Consider the following 18,120-nt stretch of genomic DNA (forward strand, 5'->3'; position numbering starts at 1 on the left):
AGTTAAAGAAAGTTAAAAAATAAGATTAACATTATGCAAAATGCATTTTTACTTCTACTAGGCAACAAAGTGCATAAATTTTATTAGTGAACATCAACTTCCCATTGGAATTACACAGAGCTCCTCCGCTTCCGGCTCCTCCACTTCCGGCACCACCCCTGACTAATTAACTTAATTAAGCTGTTGTAATTAATTAATACATTTGTTTAATTGTATTTGTTATTAATTCATTAGATTAATAATTTATCTTCAAAATAAGACCAAAACCATTTGTTCATGATGAATTTTAGCAAAAATATAGGAATAAGTAGACAAAATGATTTAGCAAAATGTGACAGCACCACCTTTTTTAGGGTCCCAGTATAAAAAAACATGACCATATATAACACTGGCATAGAGCATATACACAATATCGTACTGAATCCATAATATTTCACAATATATATGACCATTACTGTAACTTTATATATATGGCACGACACGGTAGTAACACTTCGCCGTAGCGGTTCTTGCAGAGAGTATACGTAATACACTTAAATATATGGACTCGTAGTCATGGTATTGATGCTTGTTATGCCTGTACTGGTACTAGCGCCATCACAGTAAATCGTAGCTCACTTGGGTCAAGCTCCATGAATCTCTTGCACACCTTGGCCGCATCCTATGGATTAAGTAGAGATTAAGAGAGAGTGCTTAGCCTGGAAAGTAAACAACAACTAAGGTGGTGGGGTTGTATGCAGTGTGGTCTTTTGGGTGGTCCAAGTATTATACAAGTTCATTGACGTATCTGGGTCAGTTGTCAGAGGGGGCAAAGATAACAAAATTCCCGGTGGACATCATTTTAGCCTTGTGGTGCCACAACTATTGTCCATGAAGCATGCACAAATTTTACAATTTTAAGCAAAAAATAAAGATGAAATTTTGCAGGGCAAATTTTAAATTTTACACTATTTTTAAAGGTGGTACTACACCCTTGATAAATTTGTTGACTATTTTTGCATTTTTCTCAAAAAATAATAACACATTGGTAACAAAAGTTATGTATATTATAGAGGCAAGGAATCTCAGTGACTCAAGACAAGTGGTATGTTATATATGATAAGAAAAGAGGTACCTCATTTCTTAACATATGAAGAGCTTATTTCCAAACCGTGTTAAGTCCACAAGATTCACTTTGAAGAAAATCAGGAATTTTCTTTATGGCAATGAAATAAAGTTCGATTTCTGTAAAATTACAGTGAAGTGAAGGTGACATATATAGGACCATAAAAACATGTTAAGTTAAAATCTAGAGACTTTTGATTTTTTTTAATGAATTGATTTGTTTTAAAAATACCATGGACTTACCACGTTTTGACACAAAACGCAATTTCTGGCATGGACTTAACACATTTTGACACAAAACATAGCATCTTTAACACAGAACTAACCATATTTTTCTCAAACTAGTCTTAAAAGATAACAAATTTATTAAAAACATACAAAGGTGATTCTCTCCACTATAAAACACAATTGTGCCACAAAACACCTTGCATCTCGAACCCCCTCCTCCCAACCATTTTTGACCAAAATTCAATGTTTACAATAGTTCTAAATTCAAAACTGAGTTGTATTGCATTTCTCAGAATTGAATAAACATCATTTCACTGACAATAAGTGATGACCCGAAATACCCACTTGTTTTATCACATTATCAGTTATCACAATTCCCCCTCCCCCATGCTGCCACCCTAATCTCAGATTGACAGCCGTAAGTTTTTAAGTCTTTAAATCCTAAGTTTTTAACTTTAAAATAATACCTTAAATTTAGTAGCACATTTTGATAATCATGCAAAATAATAATATCAAAAACTAACTCTACCACCATCCTCTAACATTCATTCTACCATCACAATCTCTCCCTCTCCCCCTTCCCACCCCTGGATGGAAGTATCTAACAAATATTTAAGAAATCCCATACAAACTAGGCCTACTAATTATTAAAAACAAAAACCAACAACAACAACTTCTTATGCAGACCAAATTCAGGTATACTAGTCTCAAGCCCAAACCCCGGGACCAAACAAGAACGAAGACGAAAAGCCAGGCAATGTTATCAATCATGCAGAACTTGGGCGAGTAACTATTGGAAGCCCTATGCCGCGCTACTTGCCTACAAGCTGCCCACAAGGGCATTGTTCGTGGACTTAACACAGTTTGCTAACAAACTGAATTGGACTTAACACGTTTTGGAAAAAAATCGATACTTTATGTGTCAATATTTCGGGACTTGACTAATTTTGGAAAAAAACACACACATTGCTGGATAGCCCTAGTTACTCACTACCCATTTTCATCAAAATCTCAATTTTGAAGGTGGGTGGACTTAACACGGTTTGGAAATAAGCTCTTCATATATAATGAACCACTTGTCTTGAATCAATGAAATTTCAGTGAAGTACATGTAATTGGATTCCTTGCCCCTATAATTTACATAACTTTTGTTACCAGCTCAGTGTGTAGTTATTATTTGAGAAAAATGCAAAAATAGTCACAAAATTTATTAAGGGGTGTAGTACCACCTTTAAAAATAGTGTCAAGTTTAAAATTTGCCCTGCAAAATTTCACCTTTATTTAATCATGGTTTTCATGGAAGAAAGGCCCAACTCCATGAATTTGGGCTCTTCTTCCACAAATATTGGGTTAAAGAGGAATTTTGTTCATCCGTGAAATCTGCTTTTCACTGCAATAAACTTTCTTGCTAACATATTACATGCTTCTACTTCTGCAATTAATGGATAATTACCAAATTTCTGTAGCTATTTATAACACATCTGCTTACGTAACTGGCACTTGCAGTATATATTAGTGGAAGGGCCCAACTCCAGCTCGCATTAAAACCTGTACTGTTGCCATGGAAACTTCATACGTAATTTTGAATGTATGTAATATTGTATGTTCATGTGTTAAAGGTACCCTAAAGATGAAAACATTTTGTTTATAAAACTTTTCCAAAAAAGTTTTTTTCTTAATATCTCAAAAACAGTTTTGATGGAGGTGGGCCCTTCTTCCACTCAGGTATTCATTAAAACCATGGACCTACACTGGTTGACTGTCCTCAGTCCAAGGTCTGCAAAGAACCACAATTGCATGTGTAATGTATTTGCAAAATATGTTCTCTATCGTACGTGAGATATAATGTCTGTTGTTGTTAGGTAAAATTTCATACACACAAAAAAATGGTGGAAAACATCCTCAGTTTGTTGATGGAGTAATGAGTATGGATTCAGACGGCTGCATTTGCATAGTCCTAAACAGCTTCCATGTTTGGAGACGATTATATGAAGGCGTTTGTGTAATCTGTGATTACAGTAGCTGAGACAAACAAGGCGGTTCTCGAACCACAAGTCTCGCCTGCTTTCGCAACAGCCTGCTTTTGTGATTACTTTTGGTCGAGGTAAATGAATTTGGCGGTTATCGGCTAGGCACGATTATCTGGCTGATGGTGACTGTGCCCAGCAAGTTTCATGCACATGCAACAGTTTTTACTAATTTGACCCCTGGTGACCCTGAAATGACCTTCCAAAACGTTGGCTCTAAATGTTGACTGTATCCACTAAGTTTCATACCCACACGACAGTTTTTACTAATTTGACCTCAGATGACCCCTGGTGGCCTCGAAATGACCTTCCAAAAATTTGGCTTTAAATGTTGACTGTACCCACCAAGTTTCATGCACATCCGATAGTTGTTACTAATTTGACCTCAGATGACCCCTGGTGACCCCGAAATGACCTTCCAAAAATTTGGCTTTAAATGTTGACTGTACCCACCAAGTTTCATGCCCACCCGACAGTTTATACTAATTTGACCTCAGATGACCCCTGGTGACCTTGAAATGACCTTCAAAAAATTGGCTTGAAATGTTGACTGTACCTACCAAGTTTCATGCCCATACGACAGTTTTTACTAATTTGACCTCAGATGACCTCTAGAGGTCCTCAGTGACCTTGACCCACTAACCAATACAAACCGGTTTTGTCTCGGGTCAAGATGCACCCACCCACCAAGTTTGAGAAACGTGCGACTCCTAGTCTCCGAGAAAAAGCAAAACTTTAATCAAATTTGTCACACACACACACACGCACGCACCCCCCCCACACACACACACCCCTACATACGGAAAAGTGATTATATAGTCTCCTGCCTTATCAGGCGAGACAAAAATGGAACCTCATGGAAGCTACTGTCAGAAGCTGTCAGACGTCCCTCTCACCTTTAGGAGAAATAGCAAGAGTATTATTAGGATCAATATACAAAAAGTACTTGGTAACTTACTTGCAGTAATGAATCTGCTGATGTTGATCCATGACTTATTGGGAATGCTTTCCGTCCGTCCAATTCATATAGAGTGTCATTGTTGTTCACCAAGGCAACAAAGTGGGGTTGCACACTTTCAGAAGCTGGGGGTGCCTATCAGAATAAATAAAAACAATAATTTATTTTAGGACGTTTCAAGGTTAGGAACTGTGCAATAATTATGAGCCATGGTGGGAGGGTAAAATTGGGGGAGGGCAAGTAATTTTTGGCAAGCCGAGAGGTGGGGGGCAAGCGATTTTTGGTACACATTCTTGGGACGCCTTTTAAATAAAACGCTCTAAAAAAGCTAAGGAAACAGTACAAAAATGCTTAAATATGCAAATTTTCCTGCTTGTTGCACTCGCAATATATATCTAGACTATTCTAGGTTTGCAAATTGGGATCCCAAAAATTTGGCATACCCGGTACATGTGCAAAGGGGGGGAAGATTTTTTGGCGGGCTGAGAGGGGGGGCAACTAAGCGATTTTTGGCAGGCCAAGAAGGGGGAAAATGAATTTTGGCAGGCTGTTTGAAAATTTTACCGAGGGGGCTCATAATTATTACACAACCCCTAGATGTCTTAAAGTTCTCTGTGATATAATGTAATGCCTGATTGGTTCGTAACTACTGTCAAAACAAACAGCCAGACATTACTCTGATCGGAACTGGCTGCAAGGTCTTTGTCATCCATTGCATCTGCCCCACAAGTAATGGAGAGAGCAAATAATTAAAATCAAATTTTCCCCTAACTGCAGTCAAAACCTTGACCACTGGGTCATCATGCCGCTCTCTCAATGATGAATCCCTAAGGAAACATTTAACAAGGAAGAACAAACAAAAAATCTGAAGTGAAGAACACAACATACCAGCCGAAGCCAGCATTCAGTTTCCCTCCAACCCACCTCTGTTTGTCCCTCTTGTGCACTTTTCTCGTGGGCGGCATGTATATCTTCGTCTTCCTCCAAACGATGGCCTCTGTCTTCTGGCGTCAAATCCTTGGTATAATCAGCAAACTTGCGCAATGTACCGTCTGCAAGGAACAGATGAAAGAAATGCACTCATATCAGATGATTGACTTCTGATGCCAACGCCAGAAAATTTACTTTGAAATACCGGTAATTAAACTCCGGGTGTACCTGAACTGTTGTTAACAACCTGTTGTCTTTTTGTATATTACTAGGCTAAATGTAGGCTTAGAGAAAAAAACGCACAAATGCGAGATGGCAACTGCAAAGTGCGAGAAAAAAGAGATTTACACCCAAAAATTGGCAGGAAAAAAACCCGACAGCACTGCCCTCTATTGTCTCAATTTAACCATTGCATTGCATGAGCAGACATGACACAAGAGGGGCCAAAAATACAAAAAAAATTCTCATAAATCAGCTTAAAATGTCAATATACTGAATGATTATTTTGTATAGTATATAAAGAATATCACTTGTAAATGTTGCTTGGATATGCCAGAAAATTTGCAAACTCAGGCTGGAAAATCGGGTCAAACTTTAAGCCTATATCAGTTGTAATGGTTGTCAAATTCTGTGGTACAATTACCGAAAAGGGTGACACTTGCTAGACTTGAGTCCAGTCCTCATTTACAAAGTTTAGGGTTAGGGTTTATGGTTGGGGTAGGGCAGTCTTATAACAAGACTAGTAGAGTCACACCCTATTCTGCAATCGCTCCAATTCTGCATATATCAGACACAGAAACAGTTTATCTTGGTAGAATAAAAGCAAGAAAAGCACTAAAAAGTGAGATTCACAGCGAGAAATGCGAGATTACGTTTTCTCTCTAAGCCTAGCTAAATGGCTAAGCATTTTTGTAATTTTACCAGCCCAACAGCAAAGTTACCTGTGGTGTGATGTGGTGTACAGTTGTGCTGTATTATGTTGTGGTGCAGATGATATTATAATCTTTGCAGAAAACCCTGATGATCTGGAGTCTATGCTACAAGCCCTCAACAATGGAAGTAACCAAGTGGGGCTGAAGATCAACATGAGCAAGACCAAGTATGTTCAACAGATTTGTCATCAAGAAGCAAATCTACATTCACCAAACAGCACTAGAAGAAGTAGAAGAATATGTGTACTTGGGTCAAGCTGTCAAAATTAGCTACAACCACTTCGACGAAGTTAGACAAAGAGTAAGAGCATGATGAGGTGCTTGTGGAAAATTGAATGAGTTGATGCAGACCAAATGCCATTATGTCTTTCACAGAAAGTCTACAACCAGTGTGTCCTCCCAGCCATGACATATGGCTCAGAAACTTGGGCCATGACTCAGAGAATGGAGCAGAAGTTGATAGTGGTTCAACACAGTATGGACAGGAGCATGCTTGAGATCACAAAAAGAGACAGGAAAACAAATGAGTGGATCAGAAGCATGACACAGGTCACCAATGACATGGGATAAATCAGAGTGGCATCACCTTGGAGAGGCCTTCAGCCTTCACCCTGCAGTGCCAGTGGATCGATGATGGCTTTATGATGATGTTGTGGTGCATGGTGGTGTGGTATGGAGGGTGTGTGGTGTGGTGTGGTGTTGAGTTGAGTTGTGTGTGGTGTTGAGTTATGGTGTGACATAGTGTGATGTCGATGTCGATGTTGCTTGTGGCGTAGTGTGGTGGTATGGTCTGTGCGTGGTGTTGAGTTGTGATGTGTGTTGTGGTGCAATTTGGCATTTTAATGTGTTGCGTTGTGGTGTTTAATTGATCGCACCTGGATCCCCTATAGACAAGGGGCACAATCAGAGGATGTTTAAAGACATTCCCACAACCCAATGGGGTTTCTGACCTTGTATGTCTGGCTTTTGTACACATGTGGTACAGTTGATCATGCCTTGCATTGGAATTGTGTGCAAATATCTGGTGTTTTCATCCTATTATTTAACATTCATAACATCGAGACTTAGGAATAAAATTAATGCAGTGGGACAATATGAATGTTTCCTGTAAGAAAATCAAATATCAGTCCTAAGTCTCAACTATTAGCTCGTTGGCTGCCGTTTTAAAATTACCATTTTGTGTGTGTGGCAATGGGGACTTTGCCTTTAAAATTAGGTTATATTGATCAAATTTCCCAATCATAGTGCATTGTAGGAATGCCTTTAAGCCTCCTCTGGGGCACAATCAACTTCTGGGTAGTTTAACATTCTTCTGTATACCAAAATGCACTCTCTATTGAAAATAAATTAGAAGACAGCTGCATTACTCCCAATGCTAGCTACATGTATCTTGATAGGTCAGTGGAATTAAACTTTACACTTTGGATGGTATCTTCAAGGGCCGACCAAACATACTTCAAAGGTGCCTGCTTGAGGGCCAAATACACCTGCATTTCTTATGTTTTCATTGAACTTTTGAACAATTCAAGAGCCAAACACAATTGGTTGGCAGCTGGCATTGTTTGAAATAAGCACTTATCCTCTTCTCCAAAAATCACTGGGGACAACCATATTGAGCTATGTACTTGTCCTCTGGACAACCACTATATTTTACCTCTAAAATCATTAAGGGCGTACTACACCCATATATTGGTTTGATTGGTCTAAAAAAATATTTTTTCATTTATAGCGAGGCGATATATGCACGGATCATGTGAAATAAAAAAAATTAAAAAAAAATAAATAAAAAGGTGTTTTTAAACCATTGTATAGTAAGTCATTTTAGCCCTATATATTTTTTGTTTACCGTATCCTGGTAACTCAGATGCGTGTTTCATAACAAACCATAATTTATTCTTTTCAACATGTTCAAGTAGGGTACATGAATAGAATACATTAAATCCTTTGTTATACTCTCTATAGAAAATCTAGTGGTGCTTGCAAAATATATAACACTGAATAAATTAAATAAACACTTACACAATAGATGCATAGTCATTAGTCAATTTGATATTGATGTTGTTATTGATGTGTTGTTAGGAGAAGAAAAGGCTATTAGGTCACCGTATGTCAGGTTATAGGTCAATTGGTTCAGGTCAAATTTAAGCATCAATTTTGAATACACATGTGAGAGTCTGTGATACAAAATGTATCATAATGAGGAATAATTTTGATATTCTGTCTTTAACTGGATATATATCGAGAAGTGCAAGGTGGATATACTAATATACCTTGGGATGTAAATGGTGAGTACAATTTAGAATGCCTAGTTGAGATGGATTTCACAAATAAATATAAATAGTTACCAAAATCACAAAAGCTAAGCTTACGGAAAACTACCCAATATGGTGGTATAGGTGACAAGAAATACAAGTTTTTTCAACATTGCTGTAGTATGGTTGTGGTAACCTGTTACCTATGACTTAATTAAGTTTCAGTGAAATAATGTCATAGTTAAAAATACAAAATATAGCTCAACATTGAAAATAGAAGCATTTTAACCAGTTCCTTTTTGATAGTTGTGGAGCACCAAGTTCATGAAGTCATAAAAGAAATCAGGAACCACTTATTCCCATTTTACATATCAACTTTATTTCCCTAACGTGTTAGCAACACATATCCAAAATTTTAACGAAATCCGTTGATATTAAGCTTTCCAAAATGAAGTGAATTTAAATCATCAGTGATGTACCACCTTTTGGTTTCTACTTTTAAAAGCATGTAAGCTACGTTGATACCGATGCCACCAATAAAACGAGAAGATTTGCCCTTCATTTTGCATACCACTTTGTCCAATTTTTTTGTAATTTCTTCACAAAATGCAAAAAAATGCAAAAAAAAATCAATGGGTGTAGTACCCCCTTAATTTATAAACAAATAATAACTTGACATTAAGTTTTGACATTTGTAATGATGTTTGATTGTAATTTTTATCCTTTAAAAAGAGAGATCTAAGGACTACTGCTAGCACAGAGTATTATGCTGCGATGCCCATATGTTCAGCATGTCCAGTTCTGAATATTTTTGATTACTCATATCATTTCACTGAGTTACCCAATGGTTCAAGTGCTTCCCGCATGATCAGAATGGTGGATTTTGAAGCTTGCACAAGTTTTCTAATTTGTGGCTATGGATTTTTTAGAGCAAAAAACATCAAACAAATTTTTTACACTCAAAAATATGACACATTTTGGGGACAACCAAAATATTTTGAGGACAACCTCCATATTTTCCTAATTTAGGACACCACTGGCAGCTGGCAGGCTAAATTTGGCCAGCAGGCTGCCTATATTAAGAACCTCTTACCTATTTTACCATGCTTACCTAGTGGAATGCTTTTCTGGTTGTTAAGCACAGCATGTAATAGACCCACAGTGCCACATGCATTGCCTACAAACTGCTTCATGAAGTACACATCTGGATTGACCGTATTCCCATCTTTTTCTATACGTTCCACTTCCTTCTTCTCTGCTTCTTTGATCTGCATTTTCCAAATTCAAAAAGGTTTTTTTATTTACTTCAAAAGAAGTAAGTTTTCTCACATTATTTCATTAGGCCATCTTCATTTAAAAATTTGTCTCAAAGCCCTTCACAAGTTGAAAACCTAATGCGGAATGCAGGTTTTTTAGGGGTTTTTTCTACTTTTTTTATCTGTGTGATGAGTTTTTTTTACAAAATAGACCAACTTTACATCTCTCAAACAGGTTTCACTGTGGTCAAGATGAACAATATTATTGAGATTTACGATTCAGGCTCTATTAACATCTGACAATGTCAGACATGAGATTTTTGTATGGTGGATTTGGGGAAAAATATAAATAAATTTTCTAAACCGAGTACATGTTTGTATGTTAGTGTACATACACATGTGTGAGTCTAAGGGTAAAAATAATTGGGCTACTGGCCTTGTTTCAGGCCCACAATTTGCCTACTGTAGCCCATTGATATTAAATATCACACACCACCAGGCTACACTTTTTTTGTCCTGAGCCATAGCTCATCACCATGACAGTCTATACATATTAAGATAATCAGGAAATAGTAAATGGTGAACAAAATTAATTAAAATTCTTAAATTACGATTTGTTACTAAAACAAAAGTGAGGCCTGTTTTGACTACCTACAGAGCGAATCCTGGTCCCAATTCAGGTGAAACAGTACTTACTTTTTTTCTTAAACCGAGTCCTGACAGAAAAGCTCATATCTTCATGTGTGACTTCTACAACCTTTGTTTACAAGAACCCTTTCATGTACAGTACATGTAATCTAATTTCACCATACTACAAAAATACCCCATAAAATTTACATCTTTGGCCAAAAGTTAATGACCAAAAATGTACCTTTTTGGACTCAATTATAAAAAGCAAATATAGTTGATCAAAAAAACTACTCATTTTCTTAAACAGTAACTAAGTGCTGTTATGCTTACTTTTTCACTGAGGGGGAATAGTAACATCAATGCAGCAACTGGCTGTGTCACCATGCCTAGTAGTTCTGGCTCCAAGCCAATCACATCTTCAAACTGCCAGTCTTTAGACATTCCCATATCATATAAATACTGAAACATAACATTAACAATGTAATTAATGTAATACACATTCTTCGTAAAGCAAAAAAAATAGTTGTGTTGCCCTCAGCGACCGACCCTAAATCTTGAAAAATCAGGGTCGCAAGATTTTTGGGTTTTTTAAATGACGATTTTTGCAGATATGTTCAAAAAATCAATGATTTTCACTTAAAATTTTTATTTTATTGAAAGACTAATCTTAAATTGATTATCTAACAAGTATCCAGTAGTCAAAATTGACAAAAGGCCCTTATGGAAGAAGCATTATTCAATATTTGTGGGGATTTAAAAAAAATGAAGGTTTAAAAAAAAAAAAAAAAAAAATAATTGACCGACCGACCCAACTTTCCATTTTTTCCCACTTGAGGGCAACACAACATTTTATTTTTTTTTTTTAATCTTGGCACTATGGCTGCTCCCCTGTAATTCAGTTCTTTCAGTAGTCGACATTGACAGTCACAAACTTGTACAACGATTCTTGTGATTTCCTCAAGTGGTCAATTAATATTGATCGTTTTGCTATTTTTAGCATCAGCTGCAAGAGACTATTGCTAGCTCATTTTCATTTTTCTATTGCAAGCCATGATCTCAGGGTGCTCAATGCATTGCGTTCATCCATAACATGCATAAAAATTGGGCTGTGGATGAAGCAGCACACAGTGCTAACAGGTAAAAAATTATCTTTTCCGAGCGCCATGACCACCTGGGGACCTGGCCTCGCCAAGTATGGGCATCTATAATAAACATATTAGGGCAAACATTTAACAAATGTTGTTTCACTTACATGTAGATTCTTGAATAAATTCATCAGGACTGTTCATTCATAGTAGAATTGTTAGTTGTGATTTCATATACGACTAGTCCAATAAAATATCCACTTACTTGCAGACGTTTCAGTTTCCTTTGTCAATAGCATTCAATGGCATCGATAAAGGAAACTGACAGTTTCCGAAACGTCTGCAAGTAATTTTTTATTGGACTAGTCCAATGAAATCACAACTACATTGTAACAATGTTGTTTCACTGTCTGTACAGAGTATTATGACATGAACAAAGTACGAGCTTCTGTCACACGATGAGGTTCTAAATTGTTTCCCTTCTTGAGTCTAATAAATCTATTCTTCCAAAATGCTTACCTTGCTCATGACCTGTGTATACAAACAAAGAAAGGAAAGAAAAAACACATTTGATTAGTAATTTCATGGATGTACATTGTATTTCATTGACTTCTTAATTATTTCAGTTTTGTACATTGGGAAGTTTGGGAGAACTAACATACATGTAAATCTATTTAAATATTTGGGAGATTTGGACAACTTTCAGGATTAAACACACTAAGGTTGGTGATGCCTAATTGAAAATTGCATTTATACACCAAGTTACATACTACATGTATTCACCCCATTTGTTTTTTCAATTTTTAAGTCCTACATGTACTAGAATTATGATGTCAATAAAATTTAAGGTGGCACCCACACACAGGTGTGTGGATCTTTATGGGAAAAAAGAATATTTGTGTCGTCCGCAAAAATAATAAAATGAGAGGAGGGGAAGAGAGGGGAGGTCATTAATATAAAGGAGAAATAAAAGTGTCCCAAGAATTGATCCTTGTGGGACTCCATAGATGATATCACTACAAGTGGTGTTGTTGTAGACAACATATTGTTTTCTACCCAAAAGATCATTTTTGATCCAAGAGTTGGCAAGGCTCCTGATACGTAAGCATTGAGTTTATCTAAAAGGATGTCGTGGTTTAGGGTATCAAAGGCCTTACTTAGGTCAAGGAAAATGCCAAGACAGTGTTGTTTATCGTCCAGATCGTCAGTTCATTATTAATTAGTTTTTCAAGTTCCATGGGATCTTTATGGGAAAAAAGAATATAAATTTGTGTTGTCCGCAAAAATAATAAAATGAGAGGAGGGGGAAGAGAGGGGGAGGTCATTAATATAAAGGAGAAATAAAAGTGGCCCAAGAATTGATCCTTGTGGGACTCCACAGATGATATCACTACAATCGGAAGTGGTGTTGTTGTAGACAACATATTGTTTTCTACCCAAAAGATAATTTTTAATCCAAGAGTTGGCAAGGCCCCTGATACCGTAAGCATTGAGTTTATCTAACAGGATGTCGTGGTTTAGGGTATCAAAGGCCTTACTTAGGTCAAGGAAAATGCCAAGGCAGTGTTGTTTATCGTCCAGATCGCTGGTAATTCTGCAGTAAAGATCGTTGATAGCCATGTAGGTGGATCTTTGTGGCCTAAAACCATATTGATGAGGGCTTAAAATGTCATTTTTTGTTGTTAAGTCAAGGAACCAATCATACGTGATTTTTTCAAGGATTTTTGAAATGGAAGGTAAAATTGAAATTGTGGTCACTTATTGATACTCGCCTGTTGTGTAGAGCGTTAAAAGGCCCTTCGCACTTGATTATTAGTTTCCTGTTTATCGCCTCGCGTCCAAAATTGAAAATCTCAAAATAATTAATTATTTTATTTTTATTTCTAATTTTCTCCAATTAAAATAACTTTCAACTACTTTTACTTTCCATTTTCTGACTTTAATAATATCAACAATAATGATGAATGAACAAAGAGTACAACTCCACCTTCACTCAGTGTCCGAAATAAGGAAAATATGGAGGTTATCCGGAGGATAACTTAAGCATAAATTCTGCTTGTCCTCAATACATTTTGGTTGTCCCCAAAATGCGTCATACTTTTGGAGGTAAAATATAGTGATTGTCCAGGGGATAAGTACATAGCTCAATATGGTTGTCCCCAGTGATTTTTGGACAAGAGGACAAGAGGATAAGTGCTTATTTCGAGCACTGCCTTCACTTATTTAGAAAATCAAATATTGTTGTGAAATAATTAAATGCCCGTCTAGTCAAAACGAGTCCATAGTTGCTTGTAATAGTTCAAACTAAATAAAGAAAGTAAAAGATAATTAATAAACTCATCCCTTTTTCAAAATCTTTAACAGGAAACTAAAAATCAAGTGCGAAGGGCCTAATATGATGCCGGATCAGTGACCAATTTAATGGCGGAACCCCTTTGTTCGAAACAATGGTACCACTTAAATTTATGAATAGCCTGTCGCAACTTCTAATCGGCATCAAACGAACAAAGTATTATATTATAATCTATTGCGACTCTATTTCTAAGCTCTTTGGTTTGTACAATCACTTTGAAAGATAAATTACACATTATAAGTAATCTTAAACATACTATATTCCTGCTATACATTTAGTCCGAATAATCAGTCCCAAAACAAAATATTAATTTCTGACATGATCATGTTCTGGGTCTGATATATGAAATCTTAATGGCAAATTGGACAAAAGAAACACATTGACAGCTTTTTAATCCCTATTCATGTTTAATATGTGAATCACGTTATTCGTTATTGTGGACCATCCTTCTGATACTTGAGTGTTTGGACAAGCGGAATGGTCTTTTGTCTACATCTCTAAATTGTAAACAGACGAGGAGGTCAAAATTGTCATCCTCGCCGAATAGGAAGGACAGCGTAATAATAGCACGGCACTAGTAATAGTAGTATTATTATACATTGTACATAGGCCTACTGTATACCAGTACGGGCGCACAGAGTTTTTACAAGACATACTTACTTGTCCCGCAATAACGGGAATTCCTTTACCAACCGGACTTTGCTGTCCTGCAATATCGGGTAATCCTGTCATAACGAGACATTATGTTTTTAACATGCTCTTCGGGCTAAACGATTGAGTATCGCATGTCGTGAATAGCGCCATCGTGTTCAACGTGAAAAGAACCCCTAAGTCGACCATGGCGGGGGGTTACGGCAAAATGGGATGTTACTGATATTTTTCTATTTCTTGTTTTCCATTGAAATATCTATAGACAATTCGAACAATGCAATACGTATTTAGCAACGTAATATAAACAATTTTTTATTTGACTTATTTCAAACAAAATATATTTTATTTGTTCCAAGAAAGAATTTCCATCAACTGAGGAGTCAAATTTTACTACAGTTAATTTCCCGACTCCCAAACAAAATTTATAAGTCATTTTTTTAACCACATTCCACTGCATACATTTTCAAAATATCGTGCTCGCATTTGTGGAATTATTTATCGATAAGCTGCTCAAAAAAGTAGCATAATTTGCTGAAAACTGAATCAATTCCCATCGGGTTTTCTTTCAGTGGGCGCCATAATGCTTATTAATATTCTGACATAAAAAGGTCATAGGTTGCGTATTTGCATAATTCGGAAAACTCCGGAAACTCCGCTGCTAAATTTCATGCATAAATCCGGAAGTCGGAAGCTTTTGCCGAACGATTATGGTGGTGACGTCACCTAAAAATGAGCCATCTGCGCTTGCGCCGAGTGAAAATAACAGCGGTCATTTACACACTGCCGAATGCATACTTCGATATGTCCTCTCATGGTAGTTTTCACGTTATAACGGGACTTCCTTCAATCACCGGACTTTAGGGTACGGTGGGAAATAATAATTACGAATATTTAATAATGTCTGTTTATTGCAAGACATCCTCTAATGTAAGAAAGTCCGGTAAAAAGTCTGTGCGCCCGTACTGGTATACACCTAGTGCCGTACTATTACGCTAGGCCTGGCATTTTCGGGTAATTTTGTACCCGGGTACCCGCCGCAATTTTCAGGCGGGTAACCGGTACCAAAAAAAAAAAAAAAAAAAAAAAAAAATTTTTTTTTTTTAAGTTTTTACTTTTTCGGTTTTGTAGTGTCTCTGGACCTAGACCTAAATGCCAGGATCATTCATGGTTGACCTAAAAAAAAAAATTAAAAAAAAATTTCAAGATATTTTGTTATTTTTTATATGAAAATTGATAATTTGTATTCATGTCATAGTCTATTAATGATTTCAAAATGTATTGAATTTGAAACCGGGTACAAAAAAAAAAATATTTTTTTTTTTTTTTTGAATTTCGGTACCCGGGAGGGTATTTCCTACCGGGTAATGTAATCTCGGCGGTACCCGTTTACCCGACCGAAAATGCCAGCCTTATATTACGCTGACTTTCATATTTGGCGAGGAGGACGATTTCGACCTCCTGGGTTTGTTTACAAACAGAGAGGTAGACAAAAACCGTTCCGCTTGTCCAAACACTCAACTTCAGTATCAGAAGGATGGTCCACAATACAATACTAGCATGATTCACGTAACATGAATAGGGATTAAAAAGCTGTCACGTAGAACCATGTGCTTCTATTGTCCAGTTTGCCATCAAGATTTCATATGGAAACAGTTCAGACCCAGTACACGATCATGTCAGAAATTAATATTTTGTTCTGGGTCTGATTATTCGGACTAGTTACACTAGGTATGTGACTATCAGCTGCTCATTGGAGCATTTAGTGAAGCCAATTTCTTAATTGTGCTTTTTTTCAGGTGTACACAGAGCACTCTGTTTGAACTCCTGTAGAATTAGTATTATTAAAGGTACATTGGCAAGTAAATAATGTATTTGAAGCTTACATTTTTCTCTTTCTAGTCATGTTTTTAAAAAAATTGTATGATTTTTGAAAGTTGAGAAAATCATCATGAAAAATTAAGGTAAAATTCAACTTTCATTTGTTCAATGCAGATGAATTTTTATTTCTTTGAAACTATTTTTTTTAGTAAACTTATATACTCAGGCACATGCATGCCAAATATCTAGTTGATCTGAAAACCGAAATGTTGTTTTTGAGCATGATATTTGTAACAGCATGCACAGAAAATGTTGAATAATCAACTGCACTCAATACACTTTGTACAGTCCACTTGTGTGTGGGTCGTTGTGCACCCATGCATGATTGGATAAAAACGGTCACAGTGCCTCCTATATGTTTGCATTGAAAATGTGGCTTCAAAACTGGGCCAATTTTTAGACATAAAATTAGTCTAATTTCATCATTTTATGACTTAAAGTGATAATTTTGGTATCATTCTAAACCTATTTCTTGTGCTCTTTCCAATGGTATAACTTTCCAGGCGATTCAACACTTTCCTAATTTTTAGTCACATACCTAGTTACACCCATCCATTCCCATATCATCATGCATGCGCATGCATCACGCCCGGGCATCACACTGAACCTGCACACAGCTGGCAGTGCAGTTCACGCCTGGCACAATGTCATGCACGTATTTGAATACATTGCAGATTGCATTAATTCATGATTAGCATTTATGTAATTTATATATATGAATGATGTTATTGTTAATGATGTTTAAGCTTACCTCTGGATTTGATTCCAAAGGAACCCATCTTTTCTCCCCGTTTTTCTCCGACGCCATTTCAGGACTAAAATGTTTTATGGTATGATCACACGCAAAACTTCAGTATTCAGTTGAGTTTGACAGGAAATGTCACAATCACAAGTAATTTTTGATTCAAAGACAATGTGCAAATTCACGATGATGTCACGTCCAGGGTTTAACAACCTCATAATAAATGACTAATGGCAGCACAATTGGAATTTATTACAAGCTTAACGAACTTTGTTTTCTTGATGCGAATAATAAATTACTGGTGTTTCTATTTCTGGTCTGGTGTTTCTATTCTGTTTTTGCTGAAAATAGTAGTAGAAAGAGAAGACGGGGGGGTATGAGACTGGTTAAGGGGTGGTGCAATAATTATGTATACCCAGGGTGGTGAATTATAGGGGGAAGATTTTTGGCAGGCCAAAAAAAAGGGGGGAGCACATTTGGCAAGTCAAAAGGGGGGGGTCAAGTGATTTTTGGCAGGTGTGGGGGCGATTTTTGGCATCCCGGCACAGATAGTTTGGGGTTTAGTACCATCAACCATGTCACAGACTTCAAGTACTTGGCTTCCAAGTACACCACATTTCGCCATACTGCATTTTAGAAACGCTTGCTGTTAGAATAAGAAAATTTTAATTGTAATTATTGCACAGGTCACGGCGACCCTGTGACCTTTCCGGAAAAAGCCGAGTGGCAGGTTTTTCAAATAAATATTTTCTGTGTAAAAACTGTACCATCAGATACGTAATGGAATATATGAATATTAACTGTACATCTATCACACCCCCCACCCACAAAAATTTTTGATAACAACTTGCGTCACAATTGATCTAGTATAGAAGGTAGAGAATTTGTTTCTTTATACGCCATTTTTTTGTTGGAATTAAGTGAAAATTAATTCTGTAAAAACTGTAATTTTTTAATGTAATTTTCACATTAGACCCGACAAAAGATTACCATTTTGTTGTTATGATAATCTAATCTTTTGATTTCGTAAATAAAATTAGGGTCTAATGTGGATTTAGGATGCAAACTGGAACAATCCAATGCCTTGTCAAAAG

The 18,120-nt window shown here is 36.6% G+C and overlaps 1 protein-coding gene across 2 annotated transcripts; it reads right to left on the reverse strand.

Moving 5' to 3' along the window:
* Nucleotides 1-373: 373 nt before the first annotated feature.
* LOC140161038 (ubiquitin carboxyl-terminal hydrolase isozyme L3-like) lies at nt 374-17,250 on the reverse strand. Of its 2 annotated transcripts, XM_072184419.1 has the most exons (7): nt 17,036-17,250; nt 11,922-11,933; nt 10,648-10,776; nt 9,543-9,699; nt 5,242-5,369; nt 4,318-4,452; nt 374-661 (listed from the first exon to the last, which is right to left on the reverse strand). In XM_072184419.1, the coding sequence occupies exons 1-7, from the start codon at nt 17,090-17,092 to the stop codon at nt 572-574; spliced, it is 708 nt and encodes a 235-aa protein (XP_072040520.1). In that variant the 5' UTR covers nt 17,093-17,250; the 3' UTR covers nt 374-571. The 2 variants fall into 2 exon arrangements, with proteins under 2 accessions (XP_072040520.1, XP_072040521.1); XM_072184420.1 differs by lacking the exons at nt 11,922-11,933; nt 17,036-17,250 and adding an exon at nt 11,570-11,608.
* Between the last annotated feature and the right edge of the window lie 870 nt (nt 17,251-18,120).

Source organism: Amphiura filiformis, chromosome 9, assembly GCF_039555335.1.
Source record: "Amphiura filiformis chromosome 9, Afil_fr2py, whole genome shotgun sequence".
NCBI classification, from domain to species: Eukaryota; Metazoa; Echinodermata; class Ophiuroidea; order Amphilepidida; family Amphiuridae; genus Amphiura; species Amphiura filiformis.

Coding starts and splice junctions, on each gene's coding strand:
- LOC140161038 (XM_072184419.1), bottom strand. CDS start 17,092: ATGGCGTCGGAGAAAAACGGGGAGAAAAGATGGGTTCCTTTGGAATCA. Junction 9,700..10,647: donor TATTCCCCCTCAGTGAAAAA/GTAAGCATAACA, acceptor TGGAAAATGCAG/ATCAAAGAAGCAGAGAAGAA. Junction 5,370..9,542: donor CCAGAAAAGCATTCCACTAG/GTAAGCATGGTA, acceptor TGTTCCTTGCAG/ACGGTACATTGCGCAAGTTT.